The sequence below is a fragment of the Ctenocephalides felis genome, unplaced genomic scaffold (assembly GCF_003426905.1).
Source record: "Ctenocephalides felis isolate EL2017-DRISC unplaced genomic scaffold, ASM342690v1 CF-g0.4_SCAFFOLD_01886, whole genome shotgun sequence".
In the NCBI taxonomy this organism is placed as follows: Eukaryota; Metazoa; Arthropoda; class Insecta; order Siphonaptera; family Pulicidae; genus Ctenocephalides; species Ctenocephalides felis.
In genome coordinates, this window is record NW_020538040.1 from 48,778,507 (window position 1) to 48,799,758 (window position 21,252).

General features: G+C 27.7%; 3 protein-coding genes across 3 annotated transcripts; 1 reads left to right on the top strand and 2 right to left on the bottom strand.

Moving 5' to 3' along the window:
* The first annotated feature begins 90 nt into the window (after positions 1-90).
* LOC113376709 (coiled-coil domain-containing protein 25-like) lies at positions 91-2,314 on the top strand. The gene is given in 5 exon segments (XM_026616726.1): positions 91-178; positions 238-329; positions 403-562; positions 565-660; positions 2,036-2,314. Coding segments are annotated over 5 exon segments (615 nt in total). The 5' UTR covers positions 91-105; the 3' UTR covers positions 2,230-2,314.
* Positions 1,362-7,738, bottom strand: LOC113376708 (queuine tRNA-ribosyltransferase catalytic subunit-like). Its single transcript, XM_026616725.1, has 9 exons — positions 7,564-7,738; positions 7,405-7,494; positions 4,546-4,753; positions 4,304-4,474; positions 3,141-3,210; positions 2,915-3,083; positions 2,643-2,837; positions 2,378-2,559; positions 1,362-1,726 (listed from the first exon to the last, which is right to left on the bottom strand). Exons 1-8 carry the CDS (start codon positions 7,702-7,704, stop codon positions 2,413-2,415), a joined length of 1,191 nt encoding a protein of 396 aa, XP_026472510.1. The 5' UTR covers positions 7,705-7,738; the 3' UTR covers positions 1,362-1,726; positions 2,378-2,412.
* A 156-nt stretch (positions 7,739-7,894) lies between these two features.
* On the bottom strand, positions 7,895-20,193 carry LOC113375030 (laccase-2-like). The gene is made up of 13 exons (XM_026614983.1): positions 20,024-20,193; positions 16,066-16,172; positions 13,852-13,998; positions 12,746-12,956; positions 12,227-12,525; positions 11,568-11,691; positions 11,085-11,299; positions 10,799-10,985; positions 10,261-10,482; positions 9,831-10,052; positions 9,316-9,468; positions 9,162-9,192; positions 7,895-7,907 (listed from the first exon to the last, which is right to left on the bottom strand). Exons 1-13 carry the CDS (start codon positions 20,124-20,126, stop codon positions 7,895-7,897), a joined length of 2,034 nt encoding a protein of 677 aa, XP_026470768.1. The 5' UTR covers positions 20,127-20,193.
* Between the last annotated feature and the right edge of the window lie 1,059 nt (positions 20,194-21,252).

The window sequence follows — 21,252 nt, forward strand, 5'->3', positions numbered from 1 at the left end:
CCGTCTTTGTGGACACTCTTCATTCACATAAATACAAAATTTTACAATATTTTTTAATATTCAATCAATCTTTTCAAAATTATAGTATTTTAAAAAAAATTTAATATGGTATACTATTTTGAGTCTAATGTTGTTCAACCACCAGTAACACTTTTCATGGGATTTGATAAATATGAAAGTAAGTCTTGAGGTTATCTATTAAATTATTCTATATATTAATTGTTCTATATTTTATAGATGAGGACTTAATTAAATGGGGTTGGCCTGAGGATGTGTGGTTTCATGTTGATAAAGTTTCTTCAGCTCATGTGTATTTAAGACTAAAACCTGTAAGTAGTGCACTTTGGAAATTTGAATGCAATTATTTATACCATTTGCATTTTAAATGTGAATTTTAACTAGGGACAAACAATAGATGATATACCAACATCTGTACTTGAAGATGCTTGTCAGCTTGTTAAAGCAAATAGCATCATGGGAAATAAAATGAATGATATTGACATTGTATATACGCCATGGGCAAATTTGAAGAAGACTGATGCCATGGAAGTGGGACAAGTAGCCTTCATAGAGAGAAAGAAGTCAGAAAAATGAAAGTAGCGAAGCGTAATAATGCTGTTGTAAATAGGCTTGATAAAACAAAACGAGAAGGGCATCCAGGTATTGTCATAATTAATTAAGCTAAATTAAGAATGTAGGCCCTTTCTGAATGCTACTACAATATTCTGACTTATTGATTATAATCCTCTTTGACCGTATGCGCTGTACCGGCAGCAGACTGAATTCATTCTTTTGAAATTGTTTACTTTTGAGTGTTTTAGTTTATTTTTTTATATAATTAAATATAATAAATTTAATTATTCATAAACACTAAATATTTGAGATAAATTTTATCAGATCTGGTGAAGTTTGTGGAGGATATTGCACATAACAAAAAATAATTTATTAACTTATAATTTGACATGTAATATATTCATTTTCCTAAAAATTGTGTATATATCAAGTATCCAGGAAAACAAAATATACTTGAATTAAAATTCCACGGTTCATGAAAGTTTAGTTCAAAACCATATTTAATATTTTGAGATATTCACGTGAGAGGAATAAATGATTATCAAAGTTTATAGAATTTTTATTAACGGTTTACCAACAATCACGACCATTGAATACCCATATATACATTTATTATATATATATATATATATATATGTGTACCACCACGATGAAAGATTTCCTTTTCCTCCCTTGTTTATTATTACCATTACCAATATTCACGTTTTATAGACTTTTATGAACCTTTTCTGAAAAACTTGGACCTTTTCCATGCTTCCTGATTTAATGATTTGGTCTGTATTAAGTTCTCTGTATTTTTTTATCTTGCATTTCTTTTCTTCCTATTCCTTTCGATTCTTCTACTATACAGAATGGGTGCAACCCATTTTTTACATTCCTTCTCATGATAGTTCTCAATAGAGTTATTTCCTTGCCCACTCTTCTCGGCTTCTGTTCTTGTCTGTTCATTTTATCTTTTCCATTCCTCCCCAGAACCACATATCAAAACTACCCAGGTAGTTTCTGTTGGCCTTTCTTAGAGTCAATATCTTAGATCTGTACAGAGCTATGCTCCAAACAAAACAGTTTCTTACCCTATTCCGAAAGTTGAAACTCAGTTTGATAGTCAGTACTTTTCTCTCTTTCGTGGACACGGCTTAGGCGCTTGCTAATACTTGATATTTTATAAAAAAGTTAGTTTAGTTTTAATTATATTATTATATTTAATTAGGTTTTAACTAGATTTTTTCAATTTTTTATTTTGCTATCACAATAACTATATTTGAAAGCAATACCATCGCATTTAAGAGAGATGCGATACAAAAAAAATCCTAGTAGTCAGAAATGTATATCAAATAATAGTCAGAGCGCAGCACACTAACAAAAAAACATATGTACGAGTACGAGTGCAAACAGTTCAAACACAATAAATAAGAGTGATCATATCTATTAAATAAAACTGTTAAATATATTTTAATTTAAGATTTTCGTGCTGAACGGGAACAAAGAGATAGAGAAGAAAGAGAAGACAAGAAAAAATTGCTAAGAGAACAAAAAGAAAGAGAAAGGCTTGAACAAAAACGTAAAAAAGAAGAAGAAGAATTAAGAAGTTACAGTACTCTAATGCGACCTGAGAATATGACAACTGACGGCAATGATTCCGATGAATTTATGTAGTTTCAATTAAAAGTTATGGTTTACTTTCATTTATTTGTATATATTACAGTTTAAGTACAATTCTTAATAAATATATCACGTGCAAGTCATTGGTTATAAAAATACTAATTGTATAAATTACAGGTCATAGGAAACAGGAATGCTCTACCTTACTAGTACAAATCTTCATTTTACTTTTGGTTGTTACAAATTAATATTAACAGCCTTCAAAGAGTCAACTATCCACTCTGGATATTCTCTATCATGAAAATGCTCTTTCATAAAATCTTGAACAAATTTTGTAAACTCATTTTTTTTAATACTTTCTCTAATATCTCTCATTAACTGCAGCTAAAAAGCAAAAAGTTAATTAAAAATGAAAAAAGAAAATTAGCAAAAAAAAAATTGCAGAAACTAATGTTTAAAAGTTTTACCTGAAAAGCAACATTGTGAATTGTTAACAAATGGCAAGCAACAGTCTCCACAGTAACAATATTATGAAGGTACGCTCGGGTGTAGTTCTTACAAGTCGAACACACACAACTCTTATCTATGGGTTCAAAATCTTTGGAAAATTTTTTCTGTTTCAAGTTCAATTGACCTGCGCGAATTAATGCGCATCCAAATCTCTGCAAAGGATTGTAGATATATATGTTTAGCTATAATTTTTATTATCAAACAAATATCTTGAGAGAAATATACATACAGCTGTTCGAGTTGGAAAAACACAATCGAACATGTCAACTCCTAAGGCAACACAAACAACTATATCGGCTGCAAAGCCAACACCCATTAGATACCTAGGTTTATCGTCAGGTAAGTGATTAATGCTTTTCAATACAACTTTCCAAAAGTCATTTTTACTTTCTCCACCACTAAAAACATTGTCATGGTCAATCATTATAAAAATTATGATTCTTGTTTAAAATTACCTCAAACCTCCTATTGCAATTCCTCTTGTATTTCGTTCAACTAGTTGAGTTGCGCTCTTTTCTCTGAGATCTAAAAACAAATTTTATATCTGTACTTACACAATAAATAGTTTCGACCAAAGACTTCGACCTTTACGAGCGCAAAATATGATAAATATCAAAATTTAAAACAGTAGAACATTTTTATACACCCTTTGTCACTGATAAAGTATTTGAACTCATTGGTGAAGCAAACAAATCTTTATTCTGCGCTATCAAAATTTCTTGCAGATGTAAGAACAGGACTCTAACAAATAAAAATTAAAAATAAAACGTTTCTTTGGACTAATAATATGGATGGAAATAGTAAAACTTCTAACCGTACGTTTTATATTGGTCTAAGAATAAACTATTTTCTCAAACATTCTTGAGAACAATAATGTGTGTACTTAAAAATATATAATAGAATAATAGTAGAATAATTCAAAATAATACTCAACCTCACAATTTATAATGCCGCTTTTGCTTTCCAATATTATTCAAAATCTGTTTTATAACGAACGCGACTGGGTAAAGATCAGTGTATTTTAACTCATATTTTAGACTTCTAAAAAAATTTTTAATACCAAAAAAGTTTTTACAAAATGAAATTAAATTGAAATAAATTAAAATGCAGATTTATATATTGTGTATTTATTGATAATAGCAGTGATAAGAATAATGCTAAATTTTAATTTTGTTTGTCCCGGCAATATTTATTATTTTTGGAATCCATTATTTTTCATGTGGTGTTTAAATTTTTTTTTATCAAGTCATTATTATAATTGTAATAAATTGTTGTACTTTATTTGAATCAAGACCTTATAAAAGCTATTTTATAAAAAATATTTTTACCATATATTTTTAAATTATTTCTAATTTTCTATTCATCTATCACTGCTTATTTAAAAAAAAGTTTGACACCATACAAATTCTGAATAAACAAATATGTGAATCAAATAATAGTCCAAGCAGAGCACACTAACAAAAAGTCATATGTACGAGTTCAAACAGTTATTAAATTGGGAATACCTAGTGACTTTTATTTGTATATTCTGTATGTAACATGCTTAAATATCTCATTGGTATAGTTTTTATTCTTATAGTATAATATTCTTTTAATAATATCATCAAAATATATTTACCTGTATCTAATCCACCTTGAACAATTGGAAAAATACTTTGCTCATCATTTCTAGCGTGAGCCTGAATGCAACGATCAAGCCATCTTGTAGTACGATACATGGCTTCTTCTACTCTTGGACCTGTTACAGTTGTCTTAACAACGTCATCTAACTGCATTATTATATCTGCACCTGCAATGCATTTTTAGTTTTATAACTTCAGCTCCAGGAAAAAAATATAATGATAGTTTTCACAAATTTACCTATAGCATTTTGTATAAAAATGGAATGCTCTGGAGTAAGCATACATTCAGATCCGTCAAATGGCGATTGAAACTTCACACCCTTCTCATTAATCTCAGCTAATTGCAATAATGATACCATTTGGAAGCCACCAGAGTCTGTGAGAATTGCTCTATCCCAGCCCATAAATTTATGCAAACCACCAGCTTTACTCAGTGTTTCGGGGCCCTTAAAATAATATGAGGGTAAACATATTATGATAATTCTTAAAGTTTTACTGTATCCATATAATTATTAGCAATATATGAGCCATGCATACACTGACTGACTCCACTCTTTAAAAAAACTTAGATGTTAGTGCTTGATATAATCAAAACTTTTTGTGTTAATAAGTCATTTATTTCAGAAGTTATGTTGATTAACTCCATTATGTAATGTAAATGTTTCGGCTATCATGAATCACAGAGATGATAAAAATTTCGTAATAATATGAACCAAATGTTTGTTTGGCCAGAGACTGTAGGGTCTCGTGATTCCCATGAAAATTCATGTTATTTGATAAAGAACGCCAATGCTTACTCCACAAACTTTGAAAATTAAATGAAAATTTTGGTAAGTGGACACAGTTATTTGTCAATGATTCATATTTTGCCATCATTCACAATATTGAGTCACATGTCACCAAAATCAAAACATTTTTTCATCAGATGATTGGTTCGATGTATTGAGATACAATGCCAAGATTGTTTTTCAACAAAACCTTAAGAACTATCCATCATTAACAGAAATGTTACCACGATAGAATTTTCAGCAAATTGGCTTAAAATACTTAATGAAGTTAGAAAGCTCTAAACTACATCTTGTGATCATTAGATAGAGCATTTACTATTAAGGAAATTTCTAGTAAGTAGATTGCTGTATAAAAAATATCAGAAAAATAACCTTTATTATATCCTAAAGGTAGAACTGTGTCAAGGGAATGATAAAATAACATGAACCTGATAAAATTTATTTTTCTTTGTAAACATAATTACTATAGAAACTTAACAACAAATCGAAATGACAAATCCTCCCATACAGATGACGAGGAAGACATATAATATTGTCTTCAATATGTCATAACAAAATTGTCAATATTAATTTTGTATGAAATCGAATAACTGTGATACAAATTTACAAAAACTTCATTTTTCTATAAAAAAAAACTTATGAATTGGGAGACTGAAATTAATTTTATTACTTTTTTCAGTTGCCAAATCGAGTAACTCCTATACATCATTTATGATTTATTTGTTATCGTTTTTTAGCGTGTGTTTTGTGTGTCTGCATTTTTTCGTTCACGTTTTCGGGCGCACGGATCAACCGATTTGAATGGTTCAAAAAACATTCGATTCCTATTGATAGGGAGATGTGCTGATTAGTTTTTGGCAAAGGCAGGCTCAGCAGTTATGGAGATAAAGAGCAAAAAATGCAGAAAATAGAAATCGAGATTTTAAGAGAACGGAGCATCCAATTTGAATGATCTAAAAAACATTAATTTAGTAATAATTGAGAGAAGTGTCCAGCACAATGCCATACACAACTTGTTTCAATTTATATTATAACAAAAATTTTTACAAGCAATATACAGTACTTTATCGCTCCACTTTTTGTTTTTTGGTGTTAGTCATTGTTAGAACAGCGCTTATGATTTATAATGACAAATCCTCCCATACAGATGACGAGGAAGACATATAATATTGTCTTTCAATATGTCATAACAAAATTGTCAATATTAATTTTTTATGAAATCGAATAACTGTGATACAAATTTATAAAAACTTTATTTTTCGATAAAAAAAAAAACTTATAAATTGGGAGACTGAAATTAATTTTATCACTTTTTTCAGTTGCCAAATCAAGTAACTCTTATACATCATTTATGGTTTTCAGGCCCAGCAGTTACGGAGATAAAGAGCAAAGAATGCAGAAAATAGAAATCGAGTTTTTAAGAGAACGGAGCATCCAATTTGAATGATCTAAAAAACATTAAATTAGTAATAATTGAGAGAAGTGGTTATTAGTTTTTGGCAAAGGCAGGCCCAGCCATTTTGGAGATAACCGAGTTAATTGTGCAAAAAATGGCAGTTTTTGAAAGAACTAAGCATCCGATTTCAATGATTTAAAAAACTTTCTGCTTATTTTGACAAAATAATTGCTTTTGGAAAAAAAATAATTCAAGTTTTTTTTTCGTTTTTTTTTTAAAACTTTTTTTTTGTATATCGAAAATAATGCAAATTTTAATTTTAATTCTGGCTAAAGTTCTAAAGCTCACTTATATACTTTAAATAAATAATTTTAACTTTGTAATTCAGTTTATCCAATTCTTATAAATATTAGACAATGTTATAGTACTTATAATAATCTATTTCAAAACATTTAATATTCCTCGAACATTTTGTTACAATACTGGAAGGTCCAGCAATTTGCCTTAAGGCACGATGCCATACACAACTTGTTTCAATTTATATTATAACAAAAATTTTTAGAAGCAATATACAGTACTTCATCGCTCCACTTTTTGGTGTTAGTCATCGTCAGAATGGTGCTTATGATTTATAGTAATACATTAAAAAAAGCTGCCATATACTATCTTGAAGCATAGAAGTAGTTACAATAACATTTACATTAATTTTTAAATGAACAAATAAAGTCAGAAGCAAAATAAGTCGATGAAAAGATCACATTGCAAGCGGGTAATTAATTTAACTTATTACATAGAATCTGAAATTCATTAGTATTACATGAATATTAAATATCTACATATTTTTTATATTAATACTTGTTTTCCATATGCAAATAACGATTTTAATTTTAAGAATAATATATGCAATACTTACAGGCCTCATTCCTAAATGATATGTATTTCCCAGTAATATTTGACAATTTAAATTTACAAGTTGATCTGGCAACAATCCTTTGAGAGTTCCCTATATATAATAATTATTTTAAATTTTCATGTAAGTATATAAACAAACACGTTTTATTAATAGGTTAACCTGAGTTCCAACCGGCATAAATACTGGTGTATCAACATCATGATGCAATAAACTCATTAATCCTACTCTAGCATTGGAGACTTCACATTTGTGCAGAACTTTATATGTTAAAGGGGACTTCGTTTCATTAAGTTCCGACATTTTTGCAATTTTTGCACCGGCTCTTAAAGCATGTTTTGACAATTTGATCATTGTGAAAGTTTGACAGTTTGGCACAGCAACTTCAGAACCATTATCGATTTACAGTTAAGGATATCGATACTTCAATTCCCGCCATATGGACGTAGTTTAAATTCAATTATGCTGTATCGTAAATTAGTAATTAATTTTACTATATAACCATACTAAAATTGTATGATTTATATGGTTTGTTAGATAAAACTGTATTAGATTGTAAATATCGTCATGCAATCTCTGTGTGTTTGCAAATAAATTATATATAAGTTTATTAAACAAAATACTTCTTAAACAGACATTCATCCAGATAATAAATGTAGGAAGAAAACTACAAACTTTCTAAAAATTGATTTTAATTTCTTTTAACTTCCCGTAGGGCAAGTTATAATAATCGCAAAAAATCGAAAGTGTAAATTTTTATATATCTTTACGTTTCAGCGGTTTTTGAACATTTTGGCATACCTTAGAGAAAATGGATGTATGTGTGTGTGTGCGGATACAAATTTTCGTCGACAACTTCGGGAACACCGTTTAACCGATTTAAATTATTCAAAAAACATTTGATTTCTATTAACAAGGAGACGTGCTGATTAGTTTTTGTCGAAGGCAGGTCCATCCGTTACGAAGATACGGGGCAAAAATTGCCAAAAACGGTAACACAGCTTTTAAAAGAATGGAGCGTCCGATTTTGATAATTCAGAAAACATTTTACTTGTATTGACAAGATGAAGAACTGATTAAATTTTTGGGAAGGCAGGTCTTGCGGTTTTGGAGATCTAGTAAAAAAGTAAAAAAAAATGCCATTTTGTGGTCAAAAATTATCATTTGACATATGCACATCAAATTATCAGATATTTTATGGAGATTTTAATAATGTGTATCAATTTGTTTACATTTCTATGAGTTTCATAACATAGTTAGTCCATTAGACGGCGACGCGGCGCTTACGAGCTTCGATATTGCGTCTCTATGCAGCTAAAGCAGTGCGATTGTTTTACAAAAAGTTCAAAATTTCCAAAATATTTCGAACTAAAAGAAACATTTTTTTCCAAAAAAGTCTTTTTTTCAAAAATTTAAAATTTCTCAATAATCTAACATTTTCAAAGTTTAAAACATATTGAATCTTTTTAAAAAATTTAATTTTTTGTACGGGAAGTCCCAGCAATTTACCTTAAGGCACAATGCCATATACCACCATCAATTAGTACTTATTTTGCAAAATCAAATATTTAAAAAGTGCATTTTCCACTCAGTTATATGCAAAAGAAAAAAAGTAATTAAGAAACAAGACAATATACAAATATTTATTATTAAATAAGTTAATTTATCACAGTCAAAAATAAATTGATTTAAATAGCAAACATTATCATACATAATACAAAATTAAACTACTAATAAATAGTAATTTGTAAATTAAATGCCTGCATGCGGACCCAGAAGTTTCTGTCGAATCTGTAAATAATATTTTATATTAAACAAATTTTTAATGAAAATAGTGTAAGTAGTTATAAAAATTTGATATCATAAATGAAATAGTAGTACGTATAAATAGATAATATAAAAAAGTATACGTACTGCTATCAATTTTTAAGTCCTCCGGAATCCAATTATCGCACTGTGGGAAATTTTTAGGAGTAGGTGGCATCTCATCATCTTCGCCCACCTTGAATACAAGGGCCATTCCTAGTTCTACATGAAATTCTATATGACAATGGAACAGCCAATAACCTATTGAAATAAAAAGTCCATTAACAATTTTATTATATAAATTACTTTTTTGCTACAATCGTCGCCTATAGGCGACATCCAGTGTATCGACTTTTGCTTCAAGATTTATTACTCCGAGTTAATTTATTAAGGACAATAATTTGTTAATGTGGATATTAGTGCGTGAGAAATATAATTTTTAATATTGAAATATAGTTTTATTGATAATGATTATGTTTTGTAACTAATACTTTAGGTGGCTTGCTGGCTACAGCAGCGTCACTTCTACGGAAAACACCGTCCTAGCAAAAGATTTATTAGTATAGTTTTCATATTTATATAGTTTTTCAAAAACTAATATAAATTTGAATATATGTTTTTACCTGGGTTGTCTGCATAAAATCTTAGAATAGTAAATCCGCCATCAGGTACGGTAACCGTGTCTTTTAGTGGTGGCGAATCATTTAAATTTCTTTTAATTAAACCCATTTCATCTAAATCTTTAACTTGTCCAGTTGTAACATGAGGTCCAATTTTATTCATAGCAACTACTCTGAACGCATGACCGTGCAGGTGGAAAGGATGATTTGCATCGAATGTGAAACCTTGGAAGAAATAATGTATATTACTATTTTGTGCAAACACACACATATATGAATATAATATTTATTAAGTAAAATATGTGACTTTTTGCGGTAATATAATTGATACTTTGTAGTTTAAGCTATTAGCATAATGGAATAAGTAACCATTTCTTGTGGAAGAAATTATTGGTAAGGGCTTAAAAATTTATAAACAATTTTTTCATCTTACCTTGATCTACTAATATTAGTTCGACTACACTTTTCAACTTGACACTCAGAACATGAGTACAGGAACAGAAATTTGTCACACATTTTGCGTTAGCCATGGATGTTGCATTACAAAATGATTCAGACGTAAATTGTGATCTTCCTGATAGCATATTGAATGGTGGCAGTTTTAGCGTTATATGATTTATTTGTGGTGTATATATGCGATATTTTTTGTCCTTAACTGCAATAAAAAATAGTATATGTACTGATAAATTTCAACTTTGCATTTAGTAGTATGAAAAGTTGGTATAGCAAATATTGGCAGAGATTATGTAGTTTTTCGTCCTTTTCTTTTGGTTCCACTAAAAAGTATATGTTAAATTGTACTATAAAGGATACATAAATTTTGTACAATTAAATAAATTTTTGAGATTTATACGTATTCATAAAAAGGAAAAATTTAAAATTATGCATCAATGTATGTTCAGAGCAGAGACAAATGTTAATCTTCTAAAAATACTTAATAAAAATTTATAGATATAGATTTGATGTTTTACCTTGATTGAATCCGTACAATCCTTGCTGATGGAATAATGGATTATTTTTAGCATGAAAATCATACGACAAGAAAAATTTGTAGTCTGGAGTTTCTTTTAGGCTTGGATCTGTCGGAACCACAGATTTCATTTCGGCAACAGTCATTGTATCGTTATGTCCTGGTCCTTTATTTAGAGCATTAAGTTGCTGTGGTATTATATACATTGAATTAAAAATATATTCTTTATCAAATATATGTTAATTCCGAGATAAGACTCGAATAAGTCTCAGAAATGTGTTACTGACCAGGCCTTCTTTGGTATTGAGTTCCCAGCTGAGTTCTAAGTCAGGTTCATCATCGGAAGCTCCATCATAGTGCAGAACTGCAACTTGATGAGCCTTTGTAAATCTAGAGTCACAATCCATAAGTCCTCGCATTCTAATCCAGTAATTGTCGGTATCTTGATCGGCATCGATTATGAAATCAAATCGTTCTCCAGCATAGGTTACCAAGGACTCCACTAAAATAATAGAAAATGATAATTAAGCACTTCTTTTTTTTCTCATAATAAGTTCATGTAGTATGAAATGTTTTGCAATCGTTTGCTAATATAAATTAATTTACAATTTCAAATAACAATCATCAAATATAATACAGTTGAATTAACTTTAAGTGAAAATTAAATTTTTAAAAATGATAAACTAAAAGTAAATATTAATTATTGCATTAAATAATTTTAATTTCAATACCATATATAATTTTTATTAATTTCGTAACTTTAAATATACCTTCAACAGGTTGTGTATCAAAACCATCTGTGCTGATTACGGTCATTGTATGATTGTCAACTGAAATTTCTATGGGACAATTTAGAAACTCGGCGTTAATGACCCGAAATCTATATCTAAATCCCTAAAAATATAGACAGTATATTATTACTGGCAAAATTAACATCGCAAGAAAAAAATAATAATTTTAATTAGCTTAAGAAAAGATGTTAAAATAAATTAATAAATATTTAAATAAATCAGTTGGCAATTTAATGATTAACGTGACATACTCTTTCATCAAATGTCAAGATAATATTTAGTTTAAACCATTTTTTAAGAATGTTTTGAAGAAACTTTATAAAATTCTATTTAGGTGGGTACAAATTATGCCTATCGCGCACTTCTAGCATCTCTGTAAAACCTCATTTTAGATAAAAATAATCAAAATAATTGTTTAAACTAGACCAATTACATAATTATTTAGCGTTCAATATTGCAATTTTTTTGAGAATTATTTTTATTTTTATAAAAATTATAAAATAAATATCTTTTTATGCGCATTTTACTAATTACATTAAAATCACTAAATTAAATTTCAATTAACATTAAATTTCAATTAACTACTTAAATAATAGTTATATCAAAAATTAGATTGATGCAATTTCGTATCTACCTACCGGTTCCACTGTAAATCTTGCCGTCGGTGTATAAAGTACATCAGTTGCATTTTCCTCGGTTTTGTTAAGAGGAAATCTTCGAAATCTGCCTTTCCCATTAATTAGTAGACTTGGTGGTTTGTTATTACCACCTCCATGATGGTGTGCCAAAAATTTATCCATTCCAAGTTGGTGTTCCCAATCTAAGATTACCAACACATGCTCTGGTAAATCATAATCGTAAAGATCAGCGTGAGGGTTTGTTTCAACTGGTTCTCGTACGATAAATGAGCCGAAGGCACCATCAGCCCTTTGCATTCCTGTTAAATAAATAAATTTTATTATTCAAAATATCTACCAGTTTGTCTAACAATTTGTCGATAGAATTAAAAAATATTTACGTGATTTTGGCGACTCTCTGAATATAATAAATAAATCATTTCTAAGTGACTAAGTATAAATAATAGTATATAAGTATTAAAATATAGTTCACTTTAAGGCTACCTTATAAAAATATTCAATTAACACTATTTTACTTACCAGAATGTGAATGCCAGAAATGAGTTCCTACTTGTTGAACATCAAATTGATACCTAAAAGTGGTTCCTGGTGCAATTGGACATTGTGTCACTTTAGGTACTCCATCCATATATGGTGTGTCACGCTGATGATGACCGTGCCAATGTATAGAGGTACTTCCCGTCATCAATTCATTTTCTACATCGATTATAACTGTATCTCCCCGGCAAACCTATTTCAATAATATCAAGATATGTTAAAAATGTCAGCTTAATTTTTACTTGATATTGAAATTTTAACTTCTTCACCGACAGCTTTTTTCATCTCAATTGTTGATTTAAAATGATCTTTTTTAACGATTTGAGAACATCTTAAGGTTAACTTCAGATTTATTTGGCTGCTTTTGCACAAAATTTAAATCACACCTCAAATGCAAAAATCGTATTTTGCCAAAGTTTGTGGAAACAAGTGATGAGAAAAATTTTTGTGTGTACTTTTTAAATATTAAATATGCAATGGAATAAAAACACAGAGATTAAATTGCCTTAATTAGTGGTTTAGTAATGCAGAAAATTGCAATAAAAGCTGCTCAGATCATATTGTAAAATTTATATTAGATTTGTGTGAAAACATGTAACTATTACAAAATCTACAGTAAATCTGAGATATTTTAAAATTTACTCTAGCACTAAGTAGTGAACCCCATATTTTTTTTAAACAAGCTTAATTTTTAGGAATAATAAAAGGTTAAATTGCAAATTGTGATATTCAAATATCGAATTATGAATTTGTTTCATTTTCAAGAAGTTTATTTTTTTAAATATATATTATCGATTCATATTATGTTTGGACGTAAATAATAAATTAACCGTAGTAAAATGAGTATAATAAAATAATTACAAATATTAATTTAAATATGTGCTTAATTATGCACGAACACTGATTATGTAAGATAATTCATACTAAAATTTTAGCGAGTTTAAGGCCCAATACTAAATCATAAAATTGTTCCAAAACAACGTTATTTATTAATTTTGGACGATATAGACTTCAAATTATGTTTTCTTGAAATATTTCTTTTACAATTAGGGAAAGTATATATTTATTATTAAGGATATCTGTTTTACCTGTATACTTGGGCCAGGTAATTGTCTATTAACAACGACAACTCCTCTAGGGACTCCGTCAGCATGAACACAATGTGGTCTATCGCAATCCTGAATATTGTGAGGACAGTCAAAGCATGCCTTGCTCATAGTCCGGTATTCTTCAATCTGAAAAAAAATCAATATAATAGACAAAACTAGTTGTAAGACATAATAATAATTAAAATTTGGCAACTATATACCCTTTTGCTACGAATGTTGTCCATGGACGACGTCCGCATGACGTGCTGGGTGTACGGATGTCGTCCATGGACCACATGCTCTGTGTCAATTTTGCTTCAAAATTTATCACATTAATTATTCCATTAATTTTATAAATAATTTTTTAATTTAAACTACTTTTCGTAGGCCTATCTATCGCTTAATTATCTTAATCATCATAAAACGTTTAATTAAAATCGTATAAAAAGTTCAAACAAATAATTGCAAAAAACGGCCTGGCTGGTCTTGTTCAATTTTCTAAATTGATTTTGGAATGTTTGCAAAAACGTAGACGAAAATTTTAAGAATATAGTAATTATATTATATCTATATAAAGAACAACTGAAACGAAAAAACGCAAACTTACTTTGTAATTCATCAATCTATAGCAGATCGTTTATTTTTCTCAAGCTTTGATAAAGTATAGTGATTAATAAAAGATATATGTATTTTATTTTGCAAATCAATTTGTAAATATTATCCTCAATAATATAAATAAAAGTCGTGTTTTAAAAATAATTTAAGTTCATGATATATAAATATATTTTTTTGTTATTAACTTCCCGTAGGGTAAGTTATTGTAATGGGCCGAAAATCGGAATTGAAAATTTTTACATTTCTCGACGTTTTGAAGGTTTCTGAACGTTTTGGCATACCTCAGAAAAAATGGATGTGTGTGTGTGTGTGTGTGTGTATGTATGTGTGGATACAAATTTCCAGTCACGTTTTAGGGCGCACGGATCAACCGATTTGAATGGTTAAAAAAACATTCGATTTCTATTGATAAGGAAAAGAGCTGATTAGTTTTTGGTAAAGGCAGGTCCAGCCGTTTCGGAGATACGGAGCAAAGAGTGCAGTAAATAGAAATCGAATTTTTGAGAGAACGGAGTATCCGATTTGAATGATCTAAAAAACATTCAATTAGTAATGATTGGGAGAAGTGTTTATTAGTTCTTGGCAAAGGCAGGCCCAGCCATTTCGAAGATACGGAGCTAAATATGTAAAAAATAGCAGTTTTTGAAAGAACTAAGCGTCCGATTTAAATAATTCAAAGAACTTTCTGCTCGTCTTAACAAAATAATTTATTTTAGAAAAAAAAATTTTGTTCCATTTTTTTTTTTTTTTTTTTTTTTTTTTTTTTTAGTTTTTTGCATATCGAAAATATTTCAGATTTTATTTTATTATTTTATATTAGACAATGATACAATATTTATAATAATCTATTTGAAAATATTCAGTATTCAACGGGAAGTTCCAGCAATTTGCCTTAAGGCACGATGCCATAATTGCCTCAAGACAGAATTCTACTCACAGCTAGTTTTTTTTTTAATTTATGAAAAAAAAATTTTACTTCAAACAAATTTAACTTTGCAATTCAATTTATATAATACTTAGAAATATTAGACATTGTTCCTCGTTTTAAATCCGATTGATTTAGTTTTGTTTATTCAGTTTTTATAAAATAAGAAAATTTAAGTTGAATTATTTATAATTATCTATTTCAAAACATTTAATATTCCTCGAATATTCCATTAAGATACGGGAAGTTCTAGCAATTTGCCTTAAGGCACGATGCCATACACCACTAGTTTTACATTTATTTCTCTAATAACCACTATAATTCCAGGTTATATTTATATTAATAAAAATAATAGAAATAATAAAATATCAACCTAAATTGTTTGCTACACCTGAAGTAATATAACAAATAATATAATAAATGCACAAATAGTTTGCAAATATTACATAAAATATTACATCATTTTTAACTTTTGCTTACAAGATAAACTAACTAAATACTGTAAATAAACTGATAAGATGTAATGCTTATTACTTCTGATACATGTAACGTGCGAGATAACTTAATAATTAAAATATTATAAATTCAAATGAACAAAATATAGTGTATATATATATATATATATATATATATATATATATCTAATCATTATGTACAATCACATTTGTATTCACCTTGAAATGGTACCTGCAAATCATCTTTGGTGTGTCTTTCACACATAGCCTGATGCACGGATGTTCTGATCCATTAAGTGGAACATATTCAAATATTTGATCAAGTTCTGCAAATATTGTAAATAAATATATTTCATAGCAATTTATATTTATTGTACTATCACAATACTGCAATTACAAAAATGATACTTATTGTAATATAAATAAATTTTTATCAGGCAAGAAGGTGAAGTGCTCTAAAATCAGTTTGTTTAAATAATAGAGTGTTTAAAAATATTAATGGCTATTTACTTCTTAAATACGTTGCAATTAAGAGTTATAATAATATTTTGATATGGTAAATAATTATTATAATGTTAAGTTAAATATTTTTTCCAAATGTACTTTTTGGCTGACCTATGTGAATCGATTCTGTTATTCGCGGCCTTGTGTAGGCATAAATCTCTGAATTAAAAAAAAATGATATCATAATATTGCAGTTTGCTGTATCCAAAAAAAAAAATGATATCATAATATTGCAGTTTGCTGTATCCAATTGTCAACTATCTGTTCCAAACTCATTATTCCAAACTTTGATGATTTCTCATAATTAAATCACTTTTCGCAGTTCTGTAATATTTTAGAAGGACCATGAATCATACAAGGTCATGAAGGTTTTATCGATACAAACAAAAAGTGTAATTAAAGCTAAACAAATATGTTTCAGTAAAAAGTAAATTGAAACATAACAATTTAACTTTTATTAATGGATTAGTTATAAATTCAGCCACTATACTTGGGAAATTTAGCTTAAAAAATCGTATCATTTGCATAGGTACTTAGGATATACGAGAATGTTTTAGTTTACTAAAGTTTGAAGATGCATATATGATTTTTAATTATAATAATTGATCAGAATAATAATTATACATTTTACATAATTTTGGTTAAATTTTAGTTTACATTAATGATAGAAATAAATACATATCTTTAGGGAGCTTTCACTTGTAATACACCACCTATTTATCGTCTATATTTTAAAGATTGTTTTAACTTCAAACAACATATGTAATTTAAAAAGCGCATAAAAATAACTAATATATTATGAGAACTATATGGTAAATAAATAACATTAAGTTGCATGTATTACATAAAATTGATTCATTTCTTAAAAAAAAAGAAATACGTATTTCTTTGGGTAGAAATTTGTGAGGGCAAGTGGAAATTTTCATCATCTGTGCTTTTGGTACTACGTAGTAACTACTGTAACAACTTCAATTAGGATGCAGAAAATATAGTAAACTTGTAGTTAACACCCATCTACACAAAAAGCATGCAATCTATTACATTTATAAATTTATATTAGTTTTCTCCAATCGTCATTTTATTTAAAATGTGTACCATTTTTTACGACGGACATTCTAATGTTATTTCACTAAATCGATATTGGGAAAACTGTATATGAATATTAGGTTGAAACATATTTTTACTCGACATGGCTCCCAAAAACTAATCATGTTTTGTGTATATCTTTACTTTATTCCATTTAAAGAATATGTTAAAATATTTAAGGATCGTGAAAATAAGTAACAACTACTTTCATTTATTTTGAGGCTATAGTCAATAACTTTCCTCGCAGCGCAAAACTGCAGAAATTTTTATCTATAATATATATATATAATTGGTACCATTTAATTATCTTTACTCCATATAAAAATAGTTCAAAACCGATTTAATGAAAACTTTGCATAATTTATTGAAAATTTACATAACAATTACATAAACTTGTTTTTTTCGTTAAATTGCATTGAGCGTGCGTTGCACTGAACTTTCGCCAAAGACATATTTGCGTCATATGTAACATTTGCGATCATAAATATTTTTATGAATTTCTTAAAAGTGTATGATGTTTATGTTTTTTTCCATATCAACACAAGAAATGTAATTTTTGTTAAGAAACCTAAATAGTAATGAAGACGTAACTGCAACACTCATAAAAAGCCAAAAAGTGTTATTGAAAAGAGATTCTCTATAACGATGGCTGATTCTGACGCACATGGGTTATGTTGTTATTTTCAAAATCATTCGATTCTCAATGAATAGTCATATACAACATAATCACAAGGTATCTTAGCATAATTAAATTTTTGTACTATTTGACACAAATATATATAAAAAATCTCGTTTTAAGAAGTAGCTGACCTTAGAGAGTAATCTGTTCTATGTCAAGTTGAATTGAATCATAATTAATTCATAAATTCATTTAGTATAAAAATAACATTTAAAATTTAAGTGAACTTATGAAAACAAAAATAATAATTATTATTAGTAATTAATTACTAATAACTTATATTTTTAATATAAATGGTTTACAAAAAGAATTGGAGAGAATTGGAGAAACAAAAACCTATTTTTCTATAAATATTTTTATCCAAATCACTTTAAAACTTAGATGCTTGAACATCATGATATAGTTTTTATTTTAAATTTCATTAATTATTTATGGTTTTTACTATTGATGTAAAATAAATTTACTTATAAGTAGATCCGCAACTTATTTTAAATTATTAAAATGATTAATACGATATGAACGAACAAAGCCATTTTTCTTGTTTTACAATTGCAAATTTTCACAAATTATCATATTATCTTGATGCTTTTAGTTTAGTTTTAATTCATTTTATGATTCTGATATTATATATAGATATATTTAGTACAAAGTTCGACATAAGAAAGAACGAAAATATTATAATAATAATTGAAGTTTATTTGAATAATGATACTATTAAAAATGATAATATTTAATTTAAATTTCATTAATTATAATTAAATAATAAGTATGATAATGATTTTTACTATCTTATTTAGTGTAAATTCATCGTGCTCAAAGTTACATTCACAACTCAAATTTTTAAAAATATTATTAGAAGAATATAAAGTCATTTTAGTTATCATTTTACAAATTTCACTAAATTTTTATATTTTCTGGATGCTTTAATATACTTGATTTATGATTCTGATATTATAGATAATATTTAGTACAAAATTTATTATAAAAATCAAACTGCAAGAGAATAATAACATTTTAATGATAATTTAGATAAATTTATTTGAATAATGAAAATATTAACAATGATAATAATATTACTAAATTTATTTTAAATTTTATTAATTATTCATGATTTTTAATATTTTATTTTATGTAAAATAATTTTGCTCCACAACTCTTTTCAAATTATTAAAATTATTCATAATGATATAGAAGAATATAAAGTCATTTTGCAATTTTTACTAAAATTCCATAATTTTTTGATGCTTCAATTTAATTTGATTTGTGATTTTGATATTATAGATGCAATTAGTACAAAAGTTTCTATAAAAAGCAAACTGCAAGAAAATTGAAATATTTGAATGATCATTTAAATTTATTTGAATAATATAAATGTTAACAATGATAATATGATAGTATTCATTTTAAATTTCATTAATTATTTATAATTTATTCTATTTCATTTTATGTAAAATAATTTTGTTTCAAATTAGATCACAAGTAATTTTAAATTATTAAAATTATTATTATGGTATAAAAGAATATAAGTCTTTTTTGTTGACATTTTGCAATTTTCATATTACCTTGATACTTTAATTCAATTTATGATTCAGATATTATAAAAATATTTAGTACAAAATTTCTTACAAAGAACAAACCGCAGTTCAACGTAAGAGTGAAGACAAATATTTTGAAAACAATTCAAATTTATTTGAATAATGATAATATTAACATGATAGTATTTACTTTAAATTTCATTAATTATTCATAATTTTTACTATCTTATTTAATGTAAAATAATCTTGCTCGAAGTTAGATTCACTTCTCATTTCAAATTATCAAAATTAATATTATAATATAAAAGAATATAAAGTCATTTTGCAATTTTCAATAGATTTTCATATTTATTGGTTAATTAATTCAACTTACCTTCTGTTGAATTACTAGTCGAAACAAGACATAAACTGCCGAATAAAATAAAAGTACACAGCATAATTTTGTTAAAAATATCACTAAATACTTTTCCACTCATTTTTATTCAAATTTCAACGGATTCACTTTTGATCACTTGAATGCACCAGGAATATCCGGCGAATAAGTTAGACACAAGCGATGCATTGACTTATATCAAAATGCGATTTTTTTAGCGCAAAACGTTAATCGAGATATTCGTATTATCGTATTATCTCTTCGAGTGTGTGATGCACTCGAAACAATAATGTTTGCTTTGAAAGTAATTATATGAATTTTTAATGAACACTTTTTAATTTCAGCCGGTTCTTACTGGTCCCGCGCCACTTGCCCGCGTAATTTTATCAATGATCTTGTGAGTTGTGATCACTTGATGGGCATTTGGTTTGCAATATCAAGTGTTTGGCTTAACATACGTGACTATCGCAACTTTTGTTATTGAGGACAGGTGGGAGGAACCAACTCGAGAAGGGAATTACCCGACAGGTTGGCCTATTATTATTATTGATACGATAAGAATTTTTTGGAGATGCTCCAAGTGTGGTCTAAAAAACCTGCAGTTGTGTCTCTAAGTAAAATAAATGTATAGGGGGTTTACAATATTTACAATCTTTTACAAGTAAAATTTATTGTTTTTATATAATTACACCATTACGTAATTATACTTTTTCTAATTTTTATCCACTCAGTGTCTAGAGATATGAATTTTATGCGATTTTTGAAAGGGCGTAAAAAAGGCAACCAATATTTTTAACTTTTTGTAGGGTAAGTTATAGTATAGGCCCAAAACCGAAAATGAAAATTTTTGAACGTTTCAGAAGTTTGTGAACATTTTGGCAAACCTCGTATGTATGTATGTATATACGTGTGGATACAATTTTTTGTCGACGTTTTCGAGAGTACCGCTCAACCGATCCAAATTTGTAAAGAGCAATCGATTCCTAGTGTGCTAATTAGTGTTTGGAAGAGACAGGTCCAGCCGTTTCGAAGATACGTAGCTAAATGTGTAAAAAGTGGCAGTTTTTGTGAGAACAAAGAATCCAATTTGAATAATTCAACAAACTTTCTGCTTGTGTTGACGAAACGATTGTTTTTGGGTAAAGCAAAAAAAATTTTTTTTATTTGAAAATTAAAAAAAAAAAATTAATTTACAAAAAACATTTTTGTCGTTAAATATAGAAAATAAT

What these genes read in the sequence shown, in the direction of transcription:
- LOC113376708 (XM_026616725.1), bottom strand. Translation starts at nt 7,704, where the DNA reads ATGTCGGAACTTAATGAAACGAAGTCCCCTTTAACATATAAAGTTCTG. An exon ending in TCAAGGTGGATTAGATACAG is followed by an intron (nt 3,211 to 4,303) that starts GTAAATATATTT and finishes ATTTGTTTTTAG; the next exon opens with ATCTCAGAGAAAAGAGCGCA. An exon ending in ATTGCAATAGGAGGTTTGAG is followed by an intron (nt 3,084 to 3,140) that starts GTAATTTTAAAC and finishes CAATGTTTTTAG; the next exon opens with TGGTGGAGAAAGTAAAAATG.
- LOC113375030 (XM_026614983.1), bottom strand. Translation starts at nt 20,126, where the DNA reads ATGAGTGGAAAAGTATTTAGTGATATTTTTAACAAAATTATGCTGTGT. An exon ending in TACCTGGCCCAAGTATACAG is followed by an intron (nt 12,957 to 13,851) that starts GTAAAACAGATA and finishes TTATTGAAATAG; the next exon opens with GTTTGCCGGGGAGATACAGT. An exon ending in ATTGTACGGATTCAATCAAG is followed by an intron (nt 10,483 to 10,798) that starts GTAAAACATCAA and finishes TTTTTATTGCAG; the next exon opens with TTAAGGACAAAAAATATCGC.